The 27854-nt window shown below is 45.5% G+C and overlaps 1 protein-coding gene across 1 annotated transcript; it reads right to left on the bottom strand.

Annotated features, from left to right (window-relative positions):
* Positions 1–1484: 1484 nt before the first annotated feature.
* lpgat1 (lysophosphatidylglycerol acyltransferase 1) lies at positions 1485–27771 on the bottom strand. Its single transcript, XM_037449135.2, has 8 exons — positions 27174–27771; positions 26203–26456; positions 17269–17387; positions 15753–15848; positions 13496–13775; positions 10899–11025; positions 4443–4549; positions 1485–4047 (listed from the first exon to the last, which is right to left on the bottom strand). The coding sequence occupies exons 2-8, from the start codon at positions 26438–26440 to the stop codon at positions 3896–3898; spliced, it is 1119 nt and encodes a 372-aa protein (XP_037305032.2). The 5' UTR covers positions 26441–26456; positions 27174–27771; the 3' UTR covers positions 1485–3895.
* Between the last annotated feature and the right edge of the window lie 83 nt (positions 27772–27854).

Genomic DNA, 27854 nt, shown 5'->3' on the forward strand with positions numbered 1-27854 from the left:
AAAAATGAAACCATCAACGTGGTTTTACACGACAGGCAAAAGAGACAATACATTTCTATTGATTTAGATATGTATGAACATGTGGTCGGAGCAGCCCTCATCAGTGACGGGGGGGGAGGGGCCACAGACTGCGTGACCCCAGGCCTCCTCTTCACAGCTGGATGTTTCAGTGCTTGCTGACTCGAGAGGACACTGCCACCGCCGCAGCATGCACCAGGGAGCCGGCGTGTGACACGGTTTATTGCTGGTGTCTAAGGAGGGAAACGCTGCTTCTAGAGCGCACACAAAGTTCCCTCCAGAGACCAGTTTGTCTGTGAAGAGGGTGACCTTAAGCACAGCAGCACCCAGGAGTCTCAACGCAGGGTGAATCCACGCTGACCAAGAGCTTTGCTGTGTCCAACTTCTCACCATTTCATGCTTACTAATTTAAATGAACTACTTCTGACGTCCAGTCATTTGATTTAACAAATGCATTGCATTAAACTATACAAAAACGCTGCTCAATGCATTAACATACAGTATACTGGATATAATAAGTATTTTCACTTCCGTATGACTACGTTACTGAACACATCTTCTAAAACAACACAGCTCTTTATTTATCAAACGCCTGAGAACATACAAGTACAGTTCCCTCTGTCCGACCTCAACGCATTACACATCTGTTCTCCACACAGATGTTCGAAAACGCCGACGACCCCTTTGCAGTCGAGTCATCAGTCAACCGTCTGCCAGGGGAAGGCGATCTCTTCACACACTCGGGTCCAACACCGAGACAGTGGGTGTCACAGCTGATATCAGAACTCTGTAATATCCAACTAGTGAGTTTCAGCAGCTGTGGACAGACGCCAAAGACGAACACAGGACTGAGCAGACACAAGCGTTGGTTGACTGGAATCCATTGCTGAGGGAAGACAACATGTGAAAGTTGAAAACATATACCGTATATCTATAGGACCCACAGGATGCTTAAACACAGTTGGAGAATGATGAATTAGTTTGACATGTAGTGAAAGTTATGTTACGTTAAATGACGCGAGTTGATCTCCTGTATGATGTATGATGAATTTATGCTAAGCTAACTGGCTACAGCTACGTATCTAACAGACAGCAATTGCAGTTTTTTTCTGATATAATTCTTGGCAAGTCATTAAGCATAAATCCAAGACAATGTGGAACAATCCATTAAGCGTCCCTTCAAATGTCCAATGCATTCATACGGTCACACATTTGACTACAGAGGAGCCGAACAGCAAAGGAACACAGTAAAGAAAAGAATAACACTGCCCGGCTTCTTTATGATGTTTTATTCCAGCACGTCTTCTGTGTTGTAAAATGGCTGTGTAGCTAGGAATTAAAGGAGAAGTACAAAATGGAAAATTACAGACAGCTCTATTATAATTTCTTTAAATCCCTAGTGTTTATTTCCTAAAACAACATCTAGGAAAACATTTTTTCCCTGCCTTCTTTGGAAACGTGGTCAGAAAAAAAAAAAAAAATTAAAATAAATAAAGTACAGAATGAAAAGGTTGAGAAAAAGAAAGATGAAGCTTGATTTCAAGTCACGGTGGAGGGGAATCTGAAAGGGCCACTGCAGGACGCGCACTAACTGCTGGATTTAACATTTTTACCTGGTCAAGCAGCCTCTCTGCTTTCATTTCACAGTTTCAACCAACTGACGCACAAGCAGCGCAGTAAACTACTGAAACGCACATTTTATGCATTTGTTTAGGACGATCATAATTGCTGCCCCTCTTTAATTTTCCTATTTTAGAAGCAGGCTACGAAAATGATACAAAATGCACCTCAAAAACACAACCCAAGTGTACTTGAGAGAGAACAGCTGCATCCTCGCAGGGCCCTGCCAGAGTTTCCCTGCCTCACTGGCCCGGATTAAGCTCGACACAGAGAAACCGTCTTTAAAACAAAAAGGGTGGGGGGGGGGGGAACAGCATTTTTTTTTTGGGGGGGGGGGGGGGGGGGGGTCGTGGTCCACCAGCACATCAGGTAAGGCTTGATATTCAAGGTGTTCCACTAAAATCCTTGATGACTTAAAAATGTACAATAGTACAAGTTTGAAATTGGGCCACGGTGTCGCCGCACGGATGCACAGTAGCACTGATGTCAGCAAAAAAACTAATAAAAACAAGGTCAACGCAGAAACCAGGGGAAAATCTTTGCTTTCGTCCCTTTCTCTCTTTTTTTTTTTTTAAACATTGACTTTTTAAACTGAACTTTCCAGAAATGATCACAGAACAAAAGAAAAACGCTGCCGTTAATTCCAACAATTAAAACTCAGCTTTGTTATGTACAAGATTTAAACATACCATGACATGAGGACAACAGTTTCATGTAATTTTAAATGAAATATAACTTGACCACTCCTGGGGAAGTTGCCGCCACACTCTTATGTCAAAGAGCAACACGACATTAATCATAATATCAAAAAGGAGGGGGGGGGGGGGGGGGGAGAACAACCACACACACACACTCACTCACTTAGGCAGGTTATGCTGTAAATTTACAGTAATGACACCTATAGTTCTGTAAGCCAAAATGTCTATTTCAGAAGCTGAACATTAGGGTAGCCTTCTATAAAAAAAAAACATTTTTAAATTTCTTTTTCCCAACTTACAACACTAAGCGTATGGCTTAAATATTTGGAAAACTATGTAGTCCAAAGGGGGGACATGAGTCTCTGACTCTGCTGTGTGTAGCTGCACAGGGCCGTGTGCATATGTTTGTGTGTGCACGTTGGGGAGCAGAGCACGAAAAGGGGAATCCACAACGAGGGAGTTACTCTTTAGCTCATCGGACTGCAATTCTTGCTCTATGTGCCATCTTTTTTTTTTTTTTTTCTTCCTTTTTTAAAAATAAGCACGTTGTCTCATTTTCCTCCCTTCAATGCCTGTCAAAGAAACAAATCTTTGTATCAAGAGCCGCATCATTGCCACCTTCCCTTTAGGCTTTCAGCAGGGCTGCCAGTGTAAACATGATCCTCCTTCCTGTGAATTCACAATACTGCCTTGACGGGGGGACAACGGGAAATAAATTCGACAGAAAAAAAAAGAAAAGAAAATGACGTCAACAATAAATACAATGGCCGTTGTCGGGGAGATATGCCGGTCAAGGTACGAAAACCAAATGAAATGAACAACGGTGACAGCTACCGAGGAACACAGGAACATTTCCTGGGACGGGGAGCAGCCGGGCGGTATGGATCCTTAGTGGAATGGAGGCCAGAGGAGCGGCGGGCTGCGCAGCCTCATCGTTCATTCAGCCGCTCGCTCTGGAAGGTGTGGCCAGCCGGCGAGACGTCCGGTGGGCCTCGCCCACTCTCGCCAGGAAGAAGAATACGGGCGGACGTTATGCTTCTAGTCACATATATTCACTCACGCGCGTCCATACACACATTACACTCTGTAAAACTACTACGGCTTAAGCCTAGGAGGAGGAGGGGGGGGGAGGGGGGGGGGGGCAGAGAGAGAGAGAGTTCGGTCCAGAGCGTCCTCTGCAGGTGTCCTGAGCCTCATTTTGTTCACTTTGAATAAAAAGTTGTGTACCTGTGAGCGTCTACGTGTATGAGGACGTGTAAACATCGAAATGTGTGTCGTGACGAGTGCGAGAGATTATTCTGCTAGGCCGTTTGAGTGTGTGTGTGTGTGTGTGTTGTTAGGGCTGTGACCAGTTTCCTATGGTATTGTTATTTGCATTCTGTGTTTGTGTTTTTCATATGTTTTTTTTCTTCCTTTTTTTTTTGTTCCTGTGAAGTCTCTCCACTGTTGTAAATGTACATTCATCCATCATAGGGGGCAGGTATGACGCTGGGCCACACACCAACTGATCCTGAGGCTTTTCCAGTGGTCCAATAAAGACTCTCGCCTCATCAGCGCGCTCAAAATAGACAGCAGTAGAAGTACTGGAGGACGCTGTACCAAATGTAGGCAGAGGCAAAAGCAAACGACTGGATAACGCACAGCCACACGGGGTCCAGGATCATCGGCCGGGACACCGCCTCCTTCTGTCCGTCTTGAGGGGGAAACAATCCTTTTGAGGGGAAACACATTGGACTCAGAACGTTGCTCACATGCAGATTTATTCCACCAAGATGTTGTGATTTAGAGTCAAACTGAAATCAAAGAATACTTTTCTTAAAAATAAGTGTTAATGTTCTGCATCTCTGTCATGGAGTGCAAATACCATAATGGATAAATACATATTTTTGTGCATATAAACATCACTGTGTGTTAGTGCCCCTCAAAGGTAAGTCAACTGTTGGCATGAGAAATGCCCACATAGGATTTAGCCAAATAGTTCCTTTTTAGCCTCTGTTATAAAGATATGCACCACAGCTGCTTTGTCATTTTAGTTTACGTGTCTTTAAATGCAATTGAGGAGAATTAAGATTTTGGATCAACTTGAACCAAATAAGTGGGACAAACCTTTGTCGTAGAAGTGAGTCAGCAACTCTTCCTTCTCCACAAACCTCTGGTACAGCCAGGCGGTGAGGGCCCCCGGCTCCACGGGAACCTCTTTTATTGGGTACATCCTGAGGGAGAAAACGGGGGGAGAGATGAACACACAAAGGCACCAAAGAAAAATCACTCTAGTCTCACTCAGCACGGACTGTCTGCATTGATCCATTGCGGATGCTGGGGTCCGAACTCGGGGGGGGGGGGTTTACTACAGCACTGTTTGCTCAAGCTTCAGCAGGTTTGGTGGATTCATTAGGCTTCATTAGGACGCCTCGTCGGACAGACAGAAGTGCTGATGAGAACCTGACGAGTCGTGTAGCTCCACAAGAAGCCTTCGTGCGCCCCAGCGAAATGTACAGAACGCGTACTGAAGACACTCAACATTATTACCACTAAAATGATCATGATGTGCCGATGAAGTCTGGTCTCTAGCCAGGAGGGGTCCCCACTAGGCTGCACTCCCACACAGAGCCGCACCTCCTCACCTTCAAATAGAGGTTACAGTCTCCTCCCTCGGAGCAGCATTTCCTCTGCACTTAACATTCGCTCAATATTCCCAACGGGAGAATATCAAATCACAAAAGTAAATACGGGACTATTTTTTAGATCTGGAGTGTGTATCAAATCACAAAAGTAAATACAGGACTGTTTTTTAAATCTGGAGTGTGTCTCTTAGGTTCAGAATGAGCGTATATTCTGGTAATCAGTTGTACAAATATAGCAAAGACAAAAAGAATCAAATAATCCTATAAATTGTTAGTTTTCTGACATTTAACCCACAATAAACAGCAGCTCAATTGATTAAAGACCAATTGTAAGTTGCACCGCTAATTTACTCTAAAGTATTGACATGATCTCCTAAGTGATCAATGTATCTAAAATACATAGGGACGTGACTTGTAAGTTAAACATAAAAAGCAAAAACTTTGGTGATGTGATTTCTGATAAAAAACGTGTACTGATGGCATCTGTACGAGCCAACCGAAGGAAAAAAGTTCCTGCATCCTTGATCCACGGGTAGAAAGGGGCGGGGTTGGAGTATTTTAGGTGCATATCTACGGACCCTTCTACCCATTATCCGTCAGTGTGGATGTTGCCGTGTGGCAACTCTGAACAAGAGCCTCTTTGAATTGAGCAACTTTAATTTCCCTAGCTTCATAAAACTCTAAATCTGACCAACATTCAATCTAATTAAACTTCTAGGAAGCTGACTTTTTGAAGATTAAACAAGCTTTGGACCACAAGCAACACCAGGCCCTCAGAGAGCATCTGCCCTCCCAAGACGGGAGCCGAGCTGCTGGGGCCACGTGATTGGCCGATCACCGGTTAAAGCAGGACGCTCCACATGTCTCTCCCACTGATTCTGTGGATATTGGCCATCTTTCACGTTACCGGTGTGTCACAGGAACCAACCGATAGCACTGATATAACCTCCCAACACCAGAAAGGACAAATGGCCTTTAGAAACAGCGTTTCCCTGAGGTGTACAACTTCACGGTGCAGGGCCCCCATCCCCTTCTATTCTAGACCTTTTCAGGGGGAGGGGCTTTAGCCCCCGTGCTATAATAGTAGGGGAAACACTGAGAAAGAGGCTGAGAATAATAACCAGCGCTCCTACAGAAATAAAACATAACATTACATGAGGACAGTAGAATGTGTTGATCAAGGAAGCCGCTGCACAAACAACAAGAACCTGGTCTGACGTTTAGCCTGTGGGGGGGGGTGATTCGCGGAAATCGGCTGCGCATGTAACTCCAATTAGTACATTTTTGGAGAGACCATTCTGCTTGTGATAAGCCTCTTGTAAATGTAAACAAATGGCTCCCTGAACCCGTGAGAAAGAAAACAGGAGCCGGCTCGAAAAACAATCACGGGGTCGTTTGAGGAGCGAGGGCCTGGGCTGCTTCCCTGCTGCTGATTCAGCGTCGCCCCGCAGCCCGTTAGATACGGGTTATTTCAGATTAGGGCCACCGGTCACAGTAATCAAAGCCTCCCATCTGAGAGGCTGGTCCGGGCCAACGTCCGGCAGCAGATGGGGGGGGGGGGATCCGGTGGCGACGCGCTGGCGCGGGGCCACGCCAGCGCTCTGGGCTCCACCCCCGGCCTACTTGGCAGCGGCGGGCTTGTTAACCGGACACCACGGCGAACTCAGACAGCTGCAGTTTCTTCTGTAAATAACCATCAATCCAACTGTAAGCATGAGCGTGCTGGGGCCGGGCCATTATTATTTATTTATTAAAATAGAGATTATATCGCATGGGGAAGTTGAGCTACGCTTGAGACAAATAATGAAGGGTTGTTCCAATACAGTAAATTCAACAATATAATGATGCCGTTATGAACAGTCTGTTGTTCTGGATTACTGACATGAAGTGATAATGTGTGATTAAAGTCACTTTGGGGCTCGTTTGCACAAATATGAACATGCCTACAGATGAAAATGTTTCTTTCCAAACTGTAACCTAAACTGTAAAACACAACTTTACATGCGTGCGTGCGTTCCAAAGAAGTAATATTTTTCAAATTGAAATTTAGCGTGCCAATCAGGCGCTGACCCTCCATAGTAAGGGCCTTGTTTGAAGCTCTCGTTCTTGAGATAATGTTTCTGCACGAGGTGCTAATATGATTTGGTTGCTGGCTGGAGGAGTCTGGTCATCATTCAGGGACTCCATATGGCCCTAAATCTCTTTTGCTGTGAAATCTTGAGAAACAAAAGTGTCCTGCTGACCTGTCGGGCAAAATGCTGCAAAAGGAAATTATTAAAATTAATGGCCGGGTGTTGCTTGGGGAGAAACCAGTCTCCGAGCCTGCTCTGTGTCTCTTCCTGGTTGAACTGTCCTAGTCTCTGCAAACCAAGCTGCAAATATCCAAACCATTGCCTTTGAATTCTCTCAGTTCTTTGGCAGCAAGAGGGTCAGTTTTACCAGCTGAAGCAATGAATAAACACAAAGTATTACAAACAATAGATAAGGTTTTATTTCATTTGTGGGATCAGTTATAATAAATTCTGGTGATAAATGGTTTAACTATTAACTATTAACTGACGTGGCAGCAGCCCACGGCGACCAGGTGGAGGTTTACAACGACTAAGCATGGTCGCATCAACCTCTTATCGGCAGACGGGTCGGACGTATGAGGCCATAAAAACGTCAGCGGTAGATGTGGACCACATGACCTGTGCTGACGCTACGGTGAAGCCACGTTACGGGGAAGTAGGACACTCCTTTCAAAGACAAAATGCATCGCCCACCAATATTCCATATCCCTTAAATCCTCCAAAATAAAATATAAAAATCACCAAAGTTAAACACAAAACAACAACCCACCCAAGAATTTTAAGGCAGAAAAGAAGCTATTGCTGGTTTTCCGATCTGCAGGATTTTGATTGAATGATGATTCACCCAATCACCTGCCAAGTATTTCTGGCAGGGCCCAGCCCCACAGCTTTTTAGATGCCTCTTGGTAACAAACCAAACTACCTAAAGTGAGATCAGTCTTATTTACAAGTGGAAAAGGTAATATACCTCACTGTTGAAAAGAGTCATGGAAAATAAAAAGTTAAAAAAATGTTTGTGTCTGAAGTAACAACCAACTTGTAACCTTTTTACAAAGCGCTTGTAAAGAGAACGGCTGCGAGCTCAGCGATTCTGTGCGATTCAGGCTCAGACGCAATAAATCCCGTCACCTTTCAGATACGTCCCAAACAGCGCCTGTGATAAATATGGCAACCCAAAAGAGAAAGAGGAGATGGTGCATTTAAAATAGCCACTACTGCCCTCGCTCTGCCTCCACACACCCACCTCACTCTCCCATCTGCCATTCACAGAGGGCTTATGATGCTGCAATCTGGATGGCTGAGATTACATGCAGAGAGGGCAGGACCGGCGAGGAGGCAGCGAGAGGAAGTCTTCAACAAAACGCTCGACGTGGATTCATCTGGAATATTGGTGAATGTCGGAAGTCAAGGCCGAGTAGTGATGCCTTCAGACCAGTGAAAGGTCATGCGGGTTATCATTGAGGTCCGTCCCCTTAGGCGTTCCCTGGGTGGGCACGCAGATGAATCCTCTTGTAGTCTGCAGCTCTGCATGTGCCTAATGTCAGGCTGATCAGCGTTGTCTACACGGCGCCCCCCCCGCCTGAAGAGCTGCTGACTTAGCGAGGGAAGCCGGTCGGGGGGGGGCACCAGCGCATCCACTGCTCTTCTAATTAGACTCAATGAGTGTAAGCCAGAGACGAGCCAGTAAGCCAGGGTTCATAAATCATCTTATACACAACAACAACATCCGCAGCTTGAGTTTGGTTTTACATCACATGTGATCTACCCTATCAAGACAATGCACAGAGCACCACAGTCATCCTGAGCAGGGCACTCAAGACACCTAATCCAGGCCCACCTTCATGCGGCGTGGATTAGCGACAGAGGGGAACCTGCAGGACGCCAGAGAGCCACCCTGGCAGAAGAATATAGGGACGGGCAGTGCGTTTAGTTTGCTAATACAACCTGCTCTGTGACTTCTTTGCGCGGTTTGTGTTACACACACAACAATGAATCGTTGTGCACCGAGAACAGCAGCATCATTGTCAAAGCTTCCAAAACGCTGGTTCATAGCAAAGGAAACATAATAAGGCTGAAACTAACAATTATTGCATTTACTTAATAAACTGCTTATTATTGCTTTGTCTGGAAGATAAAAGATGGACATTAACACCCAGAGCTTTATGTAACAAAATAGCAGAAAACTTTATTGAACGCGCAGGTGAGGAAATCAGCAAATCCTCACACAAGACATATTTTTAAATTTATTATAGCATTAAATTATGTTTAAATGCTTAGAAATGTCACATGGGTGCAGGAGATAACAGGAGATATCAGTCTTGGAGGAGCAGCTTCATGGAAGTCCTCGGGGCGCCTTTATGTCCGGTGTGTTCTGCTGACTCACGAGGTATGCAAGGTGGATTTCAATCAGCAAACCTCAAGTTCACCATTGAGATAACAGAAACGCTGCTTATGCGAGTCACACAAAACAATCTCAAAGTCTCTCCTAATCTCAGTGACGCGTAGCTCCATTAAAGACCTGGGGTTGACCCCTGTTATATACACTCACCGGCCACTTTATTAGGTACACCTGTCCAACTGCTCGTTAACACTTAATTTCTAAGCAGCCAATCACATGGCGGCAACTCAGTGCATTTAGGCATGTAGACATTGTCAAGACAATCTCCTGCAGTTCAAACCGAGCATCAGTATGGGGAAGAAAGGTGATTTGAGTGACTTTGAACGTGGCATGATTGTTGGTGCCAGAAGGGCTGGTCTGAGTATTTCAGAAACTGCTAATCTACTGGGATTTTCACGCACAACCATCTCTAGGGTTTACAGAGAATGGTCCGAAAAAGAAAAAACATCCAGTGAGCGGCAGTTCTGTGGGCGGAAATGCCTTGTTGATGCCAGAGGTCAGAGGAGAATGGCCAGACTGGTTCGAGCTGATAGAAGGGCAACAGTGACTCAAATAACCACCCGTTACAACCAAGGTGGGCATAAGAGCATCTCTGAACGCACAGTACGTCCAACTTTGAGGCAGATGGGCTACAGCAGCAGAAGACCACACCGGGTGCCACTCCTTTCAGCAAAGAACAGGAAACTGAGGCTACAATTTGCACAAGCTCATCGAAATTGGACAATAGAAGATTGGAAAAACGTTGCCTGGTCTGATGAGTCTCGATTTCTGCTGCGACATTCGGATGGTAGGGTCAGAATTTGGCGTCTACAACATGAAAGCATGGATCCATCCTGCCTTGTATCAACGGTTCAGGCTGGTGGTGGTGGTGTCATGGTGTGGGGAATATTTTCTTGGCACTCTTTGGGCCCCTTGGTACCAATTGAGCATCGTTGCAACGCCACAGCCTACCTGAGTATTGTTGCTGACCATGTCCATCCCTTTATGACCACAATGTACCCAACTTCTGATGGCTACTTTCAGCAGGATAATGCGCCATGTCATAAAGCTGGAATCATCTCAGACTGGTTTCTTGAACATGACAATGAGTTCGCTGTACTCAAATGGCCTCCACAATCACCAGATCTCAATCCAATAGAGCATCTTTGGGATGTGGTGGAACGGGAGATTCGCATCATGGATGTGCAGCCGACAAATCTGCGGCAACTGTGTGATGCCATCATGTCAATATGGACCAAACTCCCTGAGGAATGCTTCCAGCACCTTGTTGAATCTATGCCACGAAGAATTGAGGCAGTTCTGAAGGCAAAAGGGGGTCCAACCCGTTACTAGCATGGGGTACCTAATAAAGTGGCCAGTGAGTGTAGATTCACACTGATACAAGGAGGCCAGGAGCAAACAGCAACCGTTTCATCACAATAACTATACAGCGAAAACGACCCGACATGGAGCAGCATCGTATTCTTACCTGTAGTGTACATGTGTGACTGTAGGAGGTCTGTAGCCAAAGATCCAGGTCTGGATGTCCATAGGTCTCGCTTTGGGGTACGCTATGGTCACATCTACCACCCACTGCAGGCCTTTACGTTTATTACCTGCCACGGAGCCAAACACAGCGGACGTTAGGACGCATTTGAAAAAAGGCAGGGATTCAGGCTTAAAGTTCACACTGACTGAGCCACGTTTAGCCACAGCCGACAAGGCTGGGGTCAATGACAGGGAGATTTACGAGTCACACTGAAAGAAACATTTTCACCACAGAAGTGAATCCTACAGGTGGAAAAGTAGTAAAGAAGGAAGTAAGACAAAAAGAGAAAAAAAGGTTGAGGGAGGGAATGTTAAACATGACTTGCATGGGTGTGTTTATTTATACACATTATGCAGGGTGAGCTCTGTGCTCCCATGCAAGTAACCACAAATGAGATTCAATGAGATTGCTGGTTATTCTTTGCATGAGGACATGAGTAACTTAATGTGTGTGTGTGACTATGGGGAGCGGTGGAAAACAAACAAGAGGTGTTCCATTAACCGTGGAAAGCCCCCCCACCCCCCAGAGTTGCGTTAATGGATCACCCACCCCCTCCCCAAGTCAAGCCTCGCTCAGTCTTTGTACTGGACGCACCGATATGGAAAAAAGCAGCAAAACCCTAGAGCAGCTTTAACCAAACGCCGTTATGTTGCTTCAAGCTGAACGAGCTTGTGGAATGTTGGAGGAGGAGTAAACATCAGCAGCCTCAGTCGGCGCGGACCGATCCCAGAGTGCACGTCTGACCGCTCCGCAGGGGTCGCAGGCTGCCGTTACTGAGCACTTCCCTCTCCGAACACTGACGTCTTTGTGCGAGGCGAACATGCCGCGCCCGCAGGGCTGTTACATTTTTTAACAATGATTGGCTGAGTTTATTAGGACTAGCTACTGGAATATTTAAAACATGTGGAGACATCTTGGGAGAATATATGTTATTGATGCCAATAGAATGTGCCATGCAGTCTATATGGTGATAGACAGGCCTTTAACATCTCTGGTGACAATATTGGATGTTTAAATAGAGTATTTAATGCTTATATTCCCTTTATTTTATCCCACTTATAATGTCCTATTTGATCTATTATGTCAAAATACAATGCGAACCAAGCTCTCTGTCTGAGGCTGATCCAAATACAACATCAGGAGTTATTGTTGATAACCATTTGCTATTTACTTTGCTACACCGTGGCCCAGCATCTGTACACCGAATAAAGTCACAACAGCAACGACCCGCTGAGGAAATGGCTGCTGGCTCATCGATATCAGTGTAACAGTGACTTGATCGGCATCCTTGGTATTGAAGGGAATTGCATCAACACAACCATCCCCGGGTGGGTAATTGGATCTGGTCTGTCCAAAGCGTGTCGGAAGGCAGCCACAGTCTCCTGTGAGCGGCGGGTCAAAGAACGTGGCCGGGAACCGCTTGCACCCTGAATGACTCCCGGATATGAACTTTGCAAACCTAGCAGCTGTATACAACAGTTTTATAAACACACAGGCTTTCTGCAGGCCGTGAACTTCCCTGTTGACCAGTGAACCAAGTGCTTGGTGCCGAGCAGCGACTCCAGCCCAGTTGACATCGCGGCTGATACACGGTGACACACACACACACACACACACACACACACACACACACACACACACACACACACACACACACACACACACACACACACACACACACACACACACACACACACACACACACACACACACACACACACACATTTACATCAAATCTCATTTATTCCAAGTGGCCCATTTGTCTCTGAGTGAGTCAGCAGGCTCGGGGAACCTCTACGGAGCATCAGGGGCGGCAGACAGAGCGGTGTCTTTGATCAGCCCAGAGCATGCACGTGCGCACACAGCATAGTGAGGGAGGGTTGTCAAGCAGAGTGTGTGTGTGTGCGTCTGTTTTCTCTTGCCCTACGTTATAATGCCATTAGCTAGATTCAAATGGAAGGACAGTCTCTACTGCTCTCCTCTTGGTTGGGTCGAACAGACCAAAAGAACAGCGAGAAAGAAGCAAGAGGAACTACACAAGGGGAAATATAATGTGACATGAAAAGGATCAACAGCCCTAAAACCCTCAAATGTTTTTCAAATCCCCTGCGGTCCTGAACAAACAAAACAGCTGCTCTCACCAGTGTTGACTTTGTGTCGACTTCTTTGCTAAATTTACAGAACCCCCCCCTCGCCCCACGAAAAACATGCAAACGGGTCCGCGACCCACCAGTGGGTCACTAGTGGGTCGCGACCCACCAGTGGGTCACTAGTGGGTCGCGACCCACCAGTTGAGAAACACTGCACTAGGGGTTTCTGGTACATCTCTGCACCAACGTCACTCCTCCTCGGCTGCCATTTTTTACTTCAATTGCAGCCGACCTTCCAGAGGACAGAGGGATACAGCGGCCGTGATTTAAGGCTTCACGTTTGAACTACGCTCCATCCAACACGGCGTCACATTTGGGACAAGAGCCAGATTACACAGATATTGAAGTGAAAAGGAAGCAGCTTTCGCCAATCGTTACGATAGTTACCTCTCTGGTTGGGGGTCCCGGACTCGCTGCTCACGCTGCCGTTCTCCTGCTGGGCCGACAGGGTTTTCAGGATGACGTGGGTGGCCCCCAGACGAGGCAACGTGACGTGGGTCAAGTGGGGGAGCTCGTGCTTCTTGGCAAACAACTGGCTGGTTTCCCGCCGCTTCCGCAGGAAGCCACCCTCTGGGAAGAGCACTATCCACTTCCTGTTGCGGCTGTGATAGTATTTCTCTAGGTGATCTTTCAGGTAAATCAGCTGCTTGTCTCGGTGAGCTTTACCCTGTGGGAACAAAATGCACAATGCCCGCATTACAGTTTAGTCTCTTAAAGAACTTTAAGCACACTTTCAGTCAATAAAACAGTGATTGAGGCTAAGTGCTAAATTCATTAACTTAACAAGATGCGTGCTGACCAAAAAAAAACATCCAAACAACAAAAAAATTCAGCAAACCCAAAACACAAGCTAGATGCAGAGACAATGTTGAACCTGGAACATGAAGGCCCACATTAAGAGCATCAGCAGTAATGGCACAAAGAGGAGCGAGATTGACTAGATTGCAGTCAGAAGCCATGTTAAATGCATTGTAGACCCCGGCGGGACTCATCTGAGCACATGTGGGGAAAAGGTGAATGAAAGAAAAAGGCCATAGTTGCCGAATCGCTTATGTAAACAAGAAACAGATCTAGACGAGGCCGTCTGTTTAGTTTTAGTGCGGCTACATGAACCGAAGGGAACAAACTCCACAAGGTTGCCATGACAGTCAGACTGCCCGTATAGTGAGGATGCTTCGACCAGCGATGAAATCAAAGTCCAGGTCAGCATTAAAATACATTGTGTTTCTTTTTTGTATGAATGCATTACCACAAAAAAAAACTAAATAAGGAATAGTAGGCCAAGAAGAATCATTATGCATCAACGTGAATTTTAAGTCTTCTATTAGCTGTATTTAGTAAATCATATCAGTATATTAATAAAAACATTTTTTTTAGCATCCTTAAATGTGCTGTACTGAGCGTAACGGCATTAATGTCCAGTAAGACCGCCGTGTAGATGGTGGGGGCTCGGGAGGCTGCGGCCGATGCCGGCTGTGCTGCATGGACGTGAAGTATTCAGGGGAAGGATGTCAGGAATGCACACACACCCAGGCCAGAGGAGATCACACGAGAGGGGGAGAGAGAGAGAGAGAGAGAGAGAGAGCTGTAAAAGGGCTCTGGCCTGCTGCTGCAGGCCGTCTGGCCGTAAGCCGGCTCGAGGTGCTTCACCCTCGGCACAGTGCCTGATGGGAAATTCCACGGCAAAGCATTTCCATGACCTAAAAAAAAAAAATCCCTTGCCGTGGCGGTTATGCAGCTACAAAAACATGTGAAATGAGTGTGAGGTGCCAGCAAGTCTTGTTTAAACCTCGTGGAAAATGACCATCACCTAATGCATGAAATGTACAGAACCTGCAGTATTGTGACATGCAGTAGTAGGGCTAAGCAGTATCGGGAATTAATTCCATGGATTCAAGTCAAACGCCTTCACTGTGACACAGCTATGACTTCAGATGTCTTGTAAAACGTTTTTTTTTGTTGTTTTTGTTTAAAAAAAAATAAATAAAAAAAGATATCTGCATTCAGCCCTTTCCCACTTGCTGGGTAGCTAATGCTAATTTGTCAGCTGAATTATTACAAGTGGATGTAATATATTTCATACATATTAGTTTAAGAACATGATTTCAACAGTCCATATCAAAGGCATAAAAATGTCAGCCTGTTCTGTCATGTGCAAATAAAGTTCTTTACAGAAATACAAATCTAATAAAATTACGAATGACCCTTGTGGTAAATCCCTTTGTGGGGTAAACCTCCCAAACTTGCATATTGTTCCCGGAATATCCTGACCGACAGGAGCCCTGCCCGCTACAACAAAAAGGGGGCATGGGGGGGTCAGTCCGACCCAGCGGCCCTCCCCCACTGCTGTCCAGCGCAGCTCTCCTCCTCAGAGGACGCCACGGCCGGAGGAATCCCTCTAACCTTTCTGCTGACCAGCTGGGACGAGCAGATGGGTTGTGCTGCAGAAGGGACTGGCGGCCTAAAAAGGACCAACGATGTTACGCTAAAACCGTCTGGGGAAAACGAGGTGGTGACACGCGGGGGGGAAATCGTCCGTCCGGCCCCGTCGTGTTCTTGCAGAGGCCGAATGAGACACGACGACAAACACGGACACGTCAAAACTTCACAGGATGTTAAAAGGACTACGACCTTGGGGTCTTACCTGTCTGATGAAGAAGTCCCCGTGGATCAGGGACACTAGGCCAAAGTTGGTGTATTTGAACACATGGTCCATCAACCACATCATTTTTTGTACGACCTAAAAAGAAAAAAGGGGAGGAGAAATTTAAATGAAAATCTGTAAATCCGCTAATTCACCTGTAATCAAAAAGCATCCCAAACTGATACCGCCCCTCTGAGCACTTCCACCCTCATGACCTGCAACCACTGGCAGCTTTGGCTTACTGTCCTTTCTGTGCCAAGAGGATAAACTGGGCCGGGGATGCAGTTGTTGAGGCGGCTCGTGTCATCATGTTGGTGCAGCCTGGCTAGGCAAAACCAGTGGTGCGACACACAACACAGCTGCTGCCACCCATCCAGAATTCCCAGACGATCTCCTGCTCGGTTTGAGCAGCAAACAACAAGCTGTCCGCCTTGTGGCTGCGGCCGTTTATGGTGGCGACGAGTGGACTTTGGTAATTAAGTTTGAATAAAACCGAGAGAATGCTTTAAAGTGACCGGCACAGCGATGCATTGTTGGACATTCTGAGATGGTGCCTGAAGGAGAGCCCTCTGTGCCGCGGTGGGGACCCACTTTTGTCCCAGTCAGACAGCCACCTCAAATCAATGTGGATAAGTTTCAGTATAAAAACCATGTTCTCTCTATTAATGGCTTACGACGAAACAAGGGAAACTGGAAATCTTTCACTTCCATGCCATGCTGAAAATAACGCGAGCGAAAGAATGCAAAGCAGCCGTCTCTCTAAGCTTTGCACATTTGTGTCCGTAGACCGCAGCGAACCACGCCGCCGCTTTGCGACAGTTTGGGGCTATAACATTTTTTTTTTAAGCAGCACCGTCCTGTCACCACGGTACTACAAAAAGTACCGCCTACTGTCTCGTTGATTGTCGACATGTGAAACAGACAAGGTCGGCCAACCTTTCTACAACCGTCCTTATAACAAACACAATTAACCAGTCGACTGAGGCCGCGCTGCACCGTCAGCGCCTCTTCTAGAAAGTCAAGCTCTTGCATATTTGAGTTGTGTATTTGAGTATTGCGCAGCACTGACAAAAAAAATAGATGAGTGAAAGTTATCTTTAGCTTCACGATGACATCATACTAGCAGCAGTACAACGCTTCAGATGTATACACAGAGAAAAATGTTTCCTTTATGAAAAATCTTATGAATAAAAAGTCCTCCTGCATCCTTTCATTTGCCAACACACAGCTTTCATTCTGAAGTATCTTCTGGATAAAATGCAGCGCACGGCTCCATACTGTAATAGAACACCCGCTTTAACCATGGGAGTGTCATCATGAGCGCAGTCTTCTTCCGCCTTATCCGTCTTAAATAAACATTCATAATGAAATTAAACATTCTGGCCATTTTGAAAGAAGCAGCAGTCACGTACGCTGCCGGTTTAAACATCCGGCTTATATCTATTCCAATGTGAGCCGGTTCAATCATGATTTGTCGCATTGCTTGACGGGACAGAACACATTTGTCTGCTCTTACCATGCCCTTGTCTTGCAGGCACATCATGAGGGTGCACACATCTCCCGTGGACTGGTGGTTGACGATGACCATTGCTTCTTCTTCAGAGATGGGCCGTACGTCGTCACCCCATTCCGTCACTTTAAAGGAAAAATAAACAAACACCTATGGTTAAACATGTTGTGAATAATATCCATTATCAGTTTCCCATGTCACTACAAAACATCTTGTGCATCTTTGAGGTGTTAAAAATGCTAATTTCATTGTTTACACCCATAGTTGCTCTAAAGTCAAGTCTTCTTCACTGCATTTGCCTTTGCATGGCTACTTCTCTTCATCACATCATCGCCGCCAAAACAGATCTGAGTGCTTCCTTCTGCCAGAAATAAACTTTTTAGTGATGGCAACAAGTTGACTAAACAATTTGGAATGTCAGCCAGTTGTCGTTCATTATACCAAAACAAAATACTTGCAAGACATATCCGAAGAATAAACACTGAAAGGGGAATGTTACGCATGTTGAAACTGACTGACTCATCGTCTGTTGACCTTGAAGCTTAAAGTGTCCCGACACTCCTTCACTACACACTGCTGTCTGATCTGCACCTTCTCCCTGCAACGACCATAGAGCACGCATGGATTTCCATTGGTCCACCTTGGACAAGTCTCTCAACAGTGAGCCTCAGACGCATCAGATTTTATCTCATGTGTTTTAACCTGTGTTGAAGGGAAATGACAAAGGGTTTGCCGTGTGGCTGGAAATGAGGAAGCAGAAGTGAATATCAGGAAATGACCCCACAATAACTCTCACTATTGACCACTTGGGGGATACCAGAGGAAGCAGAGAAAAGAAAAAGCGGGAAGTTTGTATTCCTGTGCTGACCCATAAAGCAAACACCCCATAATATCTTCCCATTAGACATGTGTAATTGACTGATTCAGCTTTTTAATTCTTTTAAACCTTTGACCACCAAATAAGTTCATCCAGAACTTGCATACTATGATAAGAGGGTGTAAAGATACTATGGGCTGAGCAGAAAATAGTAGATCAGAACAACAGATGTTGTAACTTCAGTTACCTCGTTTATCAAAATTGGTCCATGTTGCATTTCTACGCTCTTGAAATAATTTTATTGCTTTAAAAAGGCATTAATACCGCGTGGCCATTTGAAGGCATACCAGTAAATTACATAAGGTAAACTGACATTTCCTTATCAATCTTCTAGAGTCATAGGCTCCCACATCCTACATGTATTAAATCATTTAAAAAAGGATATAATATATTAGCACAACCATTTCTACTTTGCATCAGAAGTACCCTTTTTTCTTTGTAGGTGGCATTCATTTATTTTTAGTTTACAGCGGGTACGAGATGAAGATATCATCCAGCGTTTAAAACTGAGTCATCAGGCTTTGAGTCGATATCATCAGTGGATTTGTTGGGATGGGAGCTCCCTTCCTGAGATAAACCCTTCTCTGCTACAACAAGAAAGCTTCAGTCTGCAGAGTAGCCCCACACGGTATCAATGTAAAGCTGAAAACAAATCAGCCGAGTTACAAATATACTGGACATATAGATAACATATCTGAGAGCTACAGTTTCGGGGGCCAAGTAGAGGCACATTGAGGATGCTACACAGCCAACTAGATACTAGAGGTCTCATCTGGTCAGAGAACAGAACAACTGAGGAACATTTTTCTCTGTTTTTGTAAGCTGGCAGTCCGCTTTATTCGAAATGTCAAAGCCAAATGGTTTTTGATTGATATTATTGAGTGGACTAAGTAATGGCGACACCAAATCAATGATCGGGCGTATGTTGTTGATTCACATCGTACAAAGCTGAAGATTGTGTGTCCGTGGCGTGCAGCGGGGAAATCGATTGAAATTATGTTGATGCCGCCACAAGCAAACCACGAGAAATGGGATGTAAAAAGGGTCTGTGGTAAAAAAAAAACTTGAATCTGTCTTTAAAACCTATATAACTTACATTTGTCCCTCAATCAAATTCACACCTAACCCTTTATAAAATGAAAGCCCAAAGCAGAACAAAACCCCCCCAAAAATTCCTTCGTTAAAAATGATTTTCATCGGAAAGAGTAAGAAGAGAAAACGTATTACAGTGCAAGTACACAGATTTGCAACCACATTCGACCAATACCTGGGTAGCTGTCAAACACGGACCTGTAAAAAGGTGGATCGCAAAAGGTACCCACAGTAATATGAATATTTTTTCTTTCTCAATACACTTAAAACAAGTAGCTCTGCCCGCTGCACCTGCGATAATGTTGCGGCCAGAGTGACAAACGTTGGTGCGGCTCTTCACCAATATGATGAAAGATTTATACTCTAAGGAAATGTGTCGCCGGTATAACGGTCGAACCCTGAGTGGCACGTCATTAGCGTGAAATGAAAGTTACTAATGGTGCGGTCATCCCACTGGGTAAAATAATTGAACCCCTCTGGTTAGAAGCAAACAATGACTGGCATCTTGGTGAGCCCTCCAGTCTCCCTTCCATGATTTACACGGCCATGCTGCAGACAGCCTACTGTACCACCTATTCATCGGGGTCTTATTGTTGCCGGGATACCCGCAGGAGCTGCAACAAAAGATGGATACAGGGCTCGGAAATGAGGGGGGAAAACAATAGCCCTCCCATGGACCACGGGAGCTGCCTTTTGCAATTAAAAACAAAACAAAAACAAAAACACTTGAGGAGCTCTGCATATTAACAGAGAACCCCCCCGAGGAGCAGAGCTTCAGCAGGCCGGGGATCCCCCACCGCTCTGTGCTGGTCTGACCGACTGCGGCCCTGTGGGATGCAAACGATGCGCCGCTCAGGCCCCCGAGCACTGAGCTCACACTCATAGGCATAGTGAAGCCAGAGCAAAGCACGCAGGGCATGTGGGTGACGTCATTACACCTGTGGAGTGGCAGTGGGAAGGGGCCCTTTGGGTCAGTTGACTGAGAAAAGTGCCATTTACATGTCTAAGGAATAGCCATAAGAGGTCAATTTGATTTTAAAAAGAGGTCTTAAAAAATAAAGTCAATTGTCTGATTATTTTCAGGGGAAAAAAAAACTTTCCTGCACATTGCTTGCTTGTTATTGCAGGTTTTTACTTTAATGAAGGACCATCCTGCTGTGCAAAACATCACTCCACATTGTGGCTGAAGCCGATCAATATCAGGTGTTAGTGTCTGTCGCTCTGAATCCAAGAGGAAGTCACAGACCAACGGTCATTCCGGGAAAAAATGATTATTTTTTTTAGTTAACCGCTCTTTACAACTCAGTGTCTTGCTCTCTTTTGGTCCATGTCTTTGTACACAAAAGGCTACTCGCTCTCTGGGATCGTCAAATAAACTATTCAGGGAAATGAAGGAAGGCATTACACAAACTATGAGTACACAAAGACACTTGTTTGTTTTTGAGGAGCAGTACAGCCAGTACCAGGAGTGTAGCAGTCTCAAACAGTGCAAAGAATCCACCAGCACAACACAACTGGCACGCTCCAAGAACCAAACATCAGCTTTCTTGCACTATTGTGGAGACAAACTTCCGCATGAACAATATTCTTGGAAGAGTTTCCTCCGACTCCTTCTCCACACAACGGAGGCGGTTGCTTAGGGATGGGACATCTGAAGTGCATCTTCAAGGAATCCTTTCAGGGATTGTTCCACACGCTGGGAAAATCAACGGCGAACAACAACCTCATTAGTTGCCGAGTCCACAATTCCACAGCCAGCTCACTCCAGCAAACTGCTCATTGCGTCAACCACGGCAGGCATTTTGTGTTTAAACTGTGCCATTTGAAGCAAGCGTACATTCTGAATGGATGAGAGAGGATCTGCTGTTTTAAATGCGAAAAAAAAAAAAAAGGCATATCAAGCAACCCGTCAGCTTAACCATTCCTGTACGGCTCGCAGTAAAAGGCCAATTCCTCTCCGTGACGGGATAGCTCCTGACCACTAGAAAGGTTGCAAGCTGATCTCACTGCACCTTTAATGTCTGTTCCCGCTGCTAGCCATCCAGCTAAAAGTCATTCCACGAGCTCATATGCAGATGGAACAGTGGCTTCATTTACATTTGAACGCGTGTACAAGACACAGGACGTACGTGACGACACGTTAACCATTGTTCACCCAAGGTTCTCCAATGAACTCTGACATCTGCGCTGTAGCAGCGGTGTGTGTGTGTGTGTGTGTATGCACCCTGAAGACAATGTCATTTCATAAAGGAGCAGGCGCTGAAGGCCCCGGTGCTGCGGGGGGGGGGGGGGGGGGGGGACACAAAAGGATATCAGAGAGATGGGTCATCTGTCAGATGGAGTACATTAGGGAAATTGTCTTTGAGCGATGGTTAGCGCTGCAGCGCGACAGCCCGGCTGCAGGCGCACAGACCATCAACTGCGCTAGCGGTGGTCAGCTAAACGCTGTTCCGCTGACCTTGCCCCCCCCGCCCCCGCCTTCTACCATGCACACACACACACACACACCGTTTTCAGTGAGGGTTTAAGCTTCGTGGTCTACCGGGTACAGAGCGACAATTCTTAGAGCGGACATTTGAAGCTCTGGCAGTGAGAATAACGCTGATTTTCAAAGCGCAGTGGTAATGGAGATTGGATCGCTGCTGGTAGAAATTTACTGCTGAGTGTTGGCTAATGAGTAACAAGAAATTGCATAACCGAAAAGCAAGCCTGTCGCAATCGGAGAGCCCTGACGAGTTCCTTTTCTAACAAAAATTGTTACTCAGTAATAAACTGGCTCGCATTATTGATTTTTTAAAAATGTCAACATGGCCTCCTGAAATGTTCAGAAGCTTAAAACAATACAATGTCTACGGTGTCATCTAAATGTTAAAATTGTCTAAACGGAGTGAGGAAGCCTCAGGTACACACACACACACAAAAATAAAAACATGACACTTTGCATCGAAAAGGTTGCCGACCCCGGTGTGAAAAAAAATAAAAAAAGGTCAAAGGGAGAAGACCTTTGAAACACCAGCCTCCTCCTCCACTTATGCAAACATGCATCAAGAACAGAATGCATGTTAATTCCCACTCATGCCATCGCCCGCTCAACTCCAAGCTGCGATGCCATTATTCTGCATGCATCTTGACCTGCACCGTTTTCAATGCACACATTCAACCATTTAACCAAAAGGCTGTAAGCAAGGCCAAAAAAAGGTAACCAGTCCCTCAACGATATCTTAGTAGACAGTGCTAAAGATAAGATAATCATTTATTAGTCCTGCAGAGAAGGACTTCAATTAAGCTTTCAGAGCAACTATTTCAAATCAATCACAAAAGACCCTGACAGCCATAAAAAAAGGTTGTGAAAGCACAGAACATTAACGACAAACAGGAGACACCATTTGAAAAAGATCAGACATGTGAGGATGTATAGCTAGAGCAAAAAATAACTGATCATATCGTCTTGGTCGAAACACACCCAAAGATGATAAGACAGCAAGTCATGTCAATCAAGTATGATCTGTACACACCTACACATTCCAGAGAAGAAGTCTAATCAGCCAAGTAGCTGATAACACGTGTGTGGGTGCACGCAGGCAGGAACGCGCCGTTTCTTTTATAGCTTCAAAGTGAGGTGAATTTACTTCAGCCCTCACTGCTGTTCAACACATCTGAGCTCGAATCACTCTCCAACCGAAATATAACAAATGCAGTCACACAGACATGATCTCCTGGTCTTGAGAAATCCGAGACACGGCTCAGTTTCGTTTTGAAGTAATTATGTTGTTAAAGCAGTTTTCTCTGGACCCGGTTATTCAAATGTGAGGATTTGTCATATATGGCAAGTCAAGTAATACATTGAGGGTTTGGGCATCAACTGGCTGTGAAAAATGATACCTGACATTTTATAGACTGAGCAATTATTCAAGTAATTATTTGGCTGATTCATTGATCGACGTCATCGTTAATTGTCGCCCATGTGGGTTTATTTTAGAAAGGACATTGTGGAACATTCATCTGGACCGGGTCACCAAAATCAAAGACACGTTACAGTCAAGCTATTAAGCAATGAACAGAACACAACCAACAACACGGGGAAACAATTATTTATTTTGTATAGAAAAAAATAAATTCAATTACTCAGGCAATGTCCTTTGTCCTGGGAGCAGTCCTACAATCACCATATCTGATCTCGCCACGGACCCAACAGAACAGTCACTCAATTAACAGAAATGAAGACTTAATCCTGCCGTCTTTGTTTACCTGTTTGACCCCACTGGTGTGCGTCATTGATTTGTCAACAACAAGGAAAAGAAGATTAGGTCAATAGGCAAAACAAGTGACCACATAACAGTAATGCCGTTAAATAATCCCACTTCCTGCTAAATTCTCACATTTGGGTGACTAAGTTATTCATTTTCTGAATGATTCATTCTTGACACACAAAAGCTGACAGATTTTCTCCAAGTTAGTACTGCAAAGTGGGCACACGAATTGTAATCACCATAATTGGCTGTAGTCAAAATGTGGCGGTGACGGAAAAACCATCATAAGAATTGGTTAGAATGGTATGATGGAAACACGGGCCAGCGACAACATCGGCGCTAGCCGCTTTCACCTATCGGTTCCAAAAAGGTGAGTCGAGTCTAGCAAAAGCAGAGGAAAAGACGCAGTACGGGACGCACGGTTTTCCCCACATATCAGCCTGCGTCTTTGAGTCGAACGTGTCTAATGTGTCCATTTGATACACATAGTGACGTTAGAGCAACGGACAGCATGCCGGTGTAGGACCTCTGCGTCGTTGCTCAGCTTCCTCTTTGTGGAGGTGATGCAACATCCTCCATCGCCGGGGTCAGCATAAACACAGCTTCCAAACCGCGGTGTATAAAGGCAAGTAAATATCCCTGTTTCCCCTGACACACATTTACTATTCCTGGAGTGCATGTGCAGGCTGAACTAAACAGCAATAGAAAAAAAACTAAATTTAACATTTGTCTTATTTTTGATGCAAAATACTAGCAGGGTTTGGTTTGGTCGGAGGCTGAAGATACAGATGGCAACACCAAAGAGAATCCCAGCTGTTACTTGGAAAGAATGCAGACGAATGTGCACCGTAAATGGGACAATAAAACCAAACGCGGACCTTGGGCGAATTCTGGCGCATCTCCATTGTACGTGCTGATCTGATTTCAAAGGTCGTTCACATTACAGGGAATTGGTGGTTAACCAAAACGAAGAGAACGGTCAACTGGTTGAATGAACCTTTATTGTCAAAGTGTCCTTGGATGTGGGTCACAACACTGACACTCAAATGCTCTGACATCCAAACGAAAGCCATGTATGCCACAGGGACCACGCAGTTATTGTCCCCGAGCGATTCACTACTTTGATCTTTCAAACTATCCACACAATATTTGTGTACTGTGATCAATATCTGACAGCAATCTACACAAGTCAAGCACATCCTTGACAATACCAAAAGTATAGAACTTGGCATGCTTGTGCAGGCGAATACAAATAAAATGGAGGACATTTTATTTCACTGCATCATAGCGTAGAACTTGTTGTAAACAGTGTAGGACTTTTTTTAACTAGTTAATTGAGGTTTTTAAAGGTCTTTGTGTTCAGATAAAGCTTATTATCCTGCGGCCACCACCGGCAATCTTTTCTGAAATATTTCACAAGTCACTTTAATGATTATGAGGCCTGATAACGGAAAGCTCCCTCATAAGGCGAACCACAACGGAATAAAAAAAAAAGAAATTCTGATAAGACTGTTCGGACTAAAGTCCCAATAGTTCAAATCTGCGTCACAATGAGCAGCACACGGCCCTATAACCAATTACAGAAGACTGATTTAAGAAGTGCCAGATTGAATACATCAGCTACGATATATTTAATAGTCAAATTGTAACTCAAGACACTATTTGGGTCACATGGCATCTCACTACCAAAGCTATGCGATACTTTTTCCTCAGCGTGCGAGCAGGCGTTCTATGGCCTGGACACTTTGCATTATTGATCGGTACGCCTGGTTGCGCCCCGTGTTCACCACTTTGTAATTTGTAAGCGTGCAACCTAACACCAATGACCGCTCAAGTCCCTTCCAGACATTCAAGCAGCCAGCTGAGAGGAAGCAACAAACAGGCATGACACCCCGCTGCTTCTCCATCGTATCATGAGTTTGTGGTGTCTGTGTTAATTACTACCAAAACCATGCATATGACATCTTGGTATTTAGTCAAAACAAGAACTTTTTGCAGAAATGATCATATCTAACAATAGAAATAGGAACGGACTAAACTGCACGTTTCAAGCTGGCAGTGTTGTGACAGTTAAAGAAGCATGTTACGTTATATGGTAAAGCTCTATTAAAAGTGGCACAACAATAACTTTATGCACTTATAATTCAAAACAAAGACAAGCATTTCATTCATTTCCCATGCAGTCCTATGCCCTCATTCAGATAGATTTTCAGTTCAGGAGAAAACCCCACGTCTGGGCAGTGGGGTAGAAACTTCACATTCGAGTCCATGTTCACACATTGTTCAATAAGCAGCAGTTTAGGAGCACCTAGCGCTGTGTTCCCCCTCTGTGTGTTTACATTGGAGTCACTGAGGTATGCCAAGAAAAGCCCTGAAGGTGTTTAAACTAAACATCCTGCTGTATGGAAGATATCCTCCAAACTCAAACCATCTGTGTGATCTGGTGGGAAAACAGCATCCCACCCCCCTTCAGATGGTTCTAATACCAAGGTCTTCTCAGATATTGTCATATTAATTATTATATAAAAAGGAAAACCCATCTCAAAAACTCAAAAGCGAATGCGTGAACCAAACTAAAGGGAGCAACTCTAAGCCTTGTTGAGAACAACCTCATGTGCATCAGGAAGCTTTCATCACCGAGTCCGCCATGCAAACATGTCTTTGCATGGAAGGCGGCCCTCGGAACCACACGGCAAGAGTGCACACCGTGAACCCTCTTACCTGTGTAACCTGCGATCCAGCCCCACGAGGACACCATGGCCAGCAACCATTTGAACATGATGCCTTCGACGTGCCAGAAAGCGGAGCTGTCCCATATTCTGAGCGGCTGGAGGAGCACCAGGTACAAGCAGTAGGACGGGATGGCGGCACAGTTGTTGAAAACCATGAACACGAACCGGATCACAGACTTGAGCAGAACCCAGCCCAGCTCGCCGGCCCCGTCCAAGAGCTGTGCCATCCTGACGCGGAACCGTCTGCAACAGAGACACACACACACAAGTCAGCATCCCGGGCGCTTTGGCACAAGACGCGACGAGGAGGGCCGCGGGTACTCAAAGTCCATTGCTGTACAACAACACCAATGCGGTCAAAGCAGGAAGGAAAAAAAACGAATCCGGTAGAGATACATAAAACACAACGTTGAAAGCACGCACACACGCCCCGGGAAGACAGAGCAGAGCCCGCCGCCAACCGGCGGAGGGCGAGGCTAATTCGCGCAGCGTAAATGTGACACACTCGCGCCGTCTTCAGTTCTTTGGTGTACCCCCCCTCCCTTATTTCTCAACAGGTTTTATTCTGAAATGTTGCCACTTGTTTTGGTGACTGCCCGCTAAGGTAGCTGCCATGTCCTTAAAAGTAATACGTGCACGGACGGGACTATAAAAAGGACACAGCCGCCCGTGACGCGGTGGATCACGCAATTTGCTAGCTAGCTAGCTAGCTAACTAGCAGCGGGCTGAGGTAGCATAACGGGAACAGATGTTCAGAAATGTGTCGGGTGTGACAACCCGGGGACTGGAACATGGTGGCAAAAACACGTCGACACAACTAGCGGATATAGCGAATGAACTCAAGCATGAGACGACACCGGACGTCAACCGAGCACGCCTGGGGGCAAAGACACCTCTGCCTCATCCAGACTATAGTCTGACCCTGTGGTTCAGTTTAGAAATCTGGTACCTCAGACTCACCTCAAATAATGTGACTGAAGCTCTCAAGGACGGCCAGAGACGGGTCTCAATTGTTGGAAACGAGATACAACGGTGTCACGTGTAGCTAACCTTTTAACGGTCACGTTAGCATCATTTCCTAATCGGCATGAGTCGAACTCTATTAAATCCGGGGACGTCTGAGAACGTTACAAAAAATCCTGCGCGATAAAATTGCAGTAGCGCCCATTTAGCTAACGTTAATCCCGGGCTGCTCGGGCACAGTGAACCCCGGCGGGCACCGTTAGCTCGCTAGCTAGCTAGCTAGCAAGCAACTCCACTCGAGCGTCGCTGGCTCCATCTCAAGCGGAGATACCGGGATAATTCCACTGATGCACCACCATCTCCGTCGTCAATTTAGCAAGCTACTGAGCTCCCATTTGCGATGGTGAGAGGCCGCTTGGCCTTGAATCAATGCTGTTGGCCGCAAGAACGCAAACCGTAAACGACATAAGCACATCAAGTACGAGGAGCAGAGATTTTGTGTGCGTGAGTTTCTAGACTGGTGAGAAGACCCGTTATCTTTCTCGAGGACCTCGACCCGCACAGCGCCAATGTACACAAAAGATCAAAAGAGCCCGAACGGAAATGGATTCGCATCACCTTCAAAATAAAAGCGTCACATGTGGGAAAGTGTAGACAATTTTTTTCCGTGGCTGTATC

This window comes from Pungitius pungitius, chromosome 20 (genome assembly GCF_949316345.1).
Source record: "Pungitius pungitius chromosome 20, fPunPun2.1, whole genome shotgun sequence".
NCBI classification, from domain to species: domain Eukaryota; kingdom Metazoa; phylum Chordata; class Actinopteri; order Perciformes; family Gasterosteidae; genus Pungitius; species Pungitius pungitius.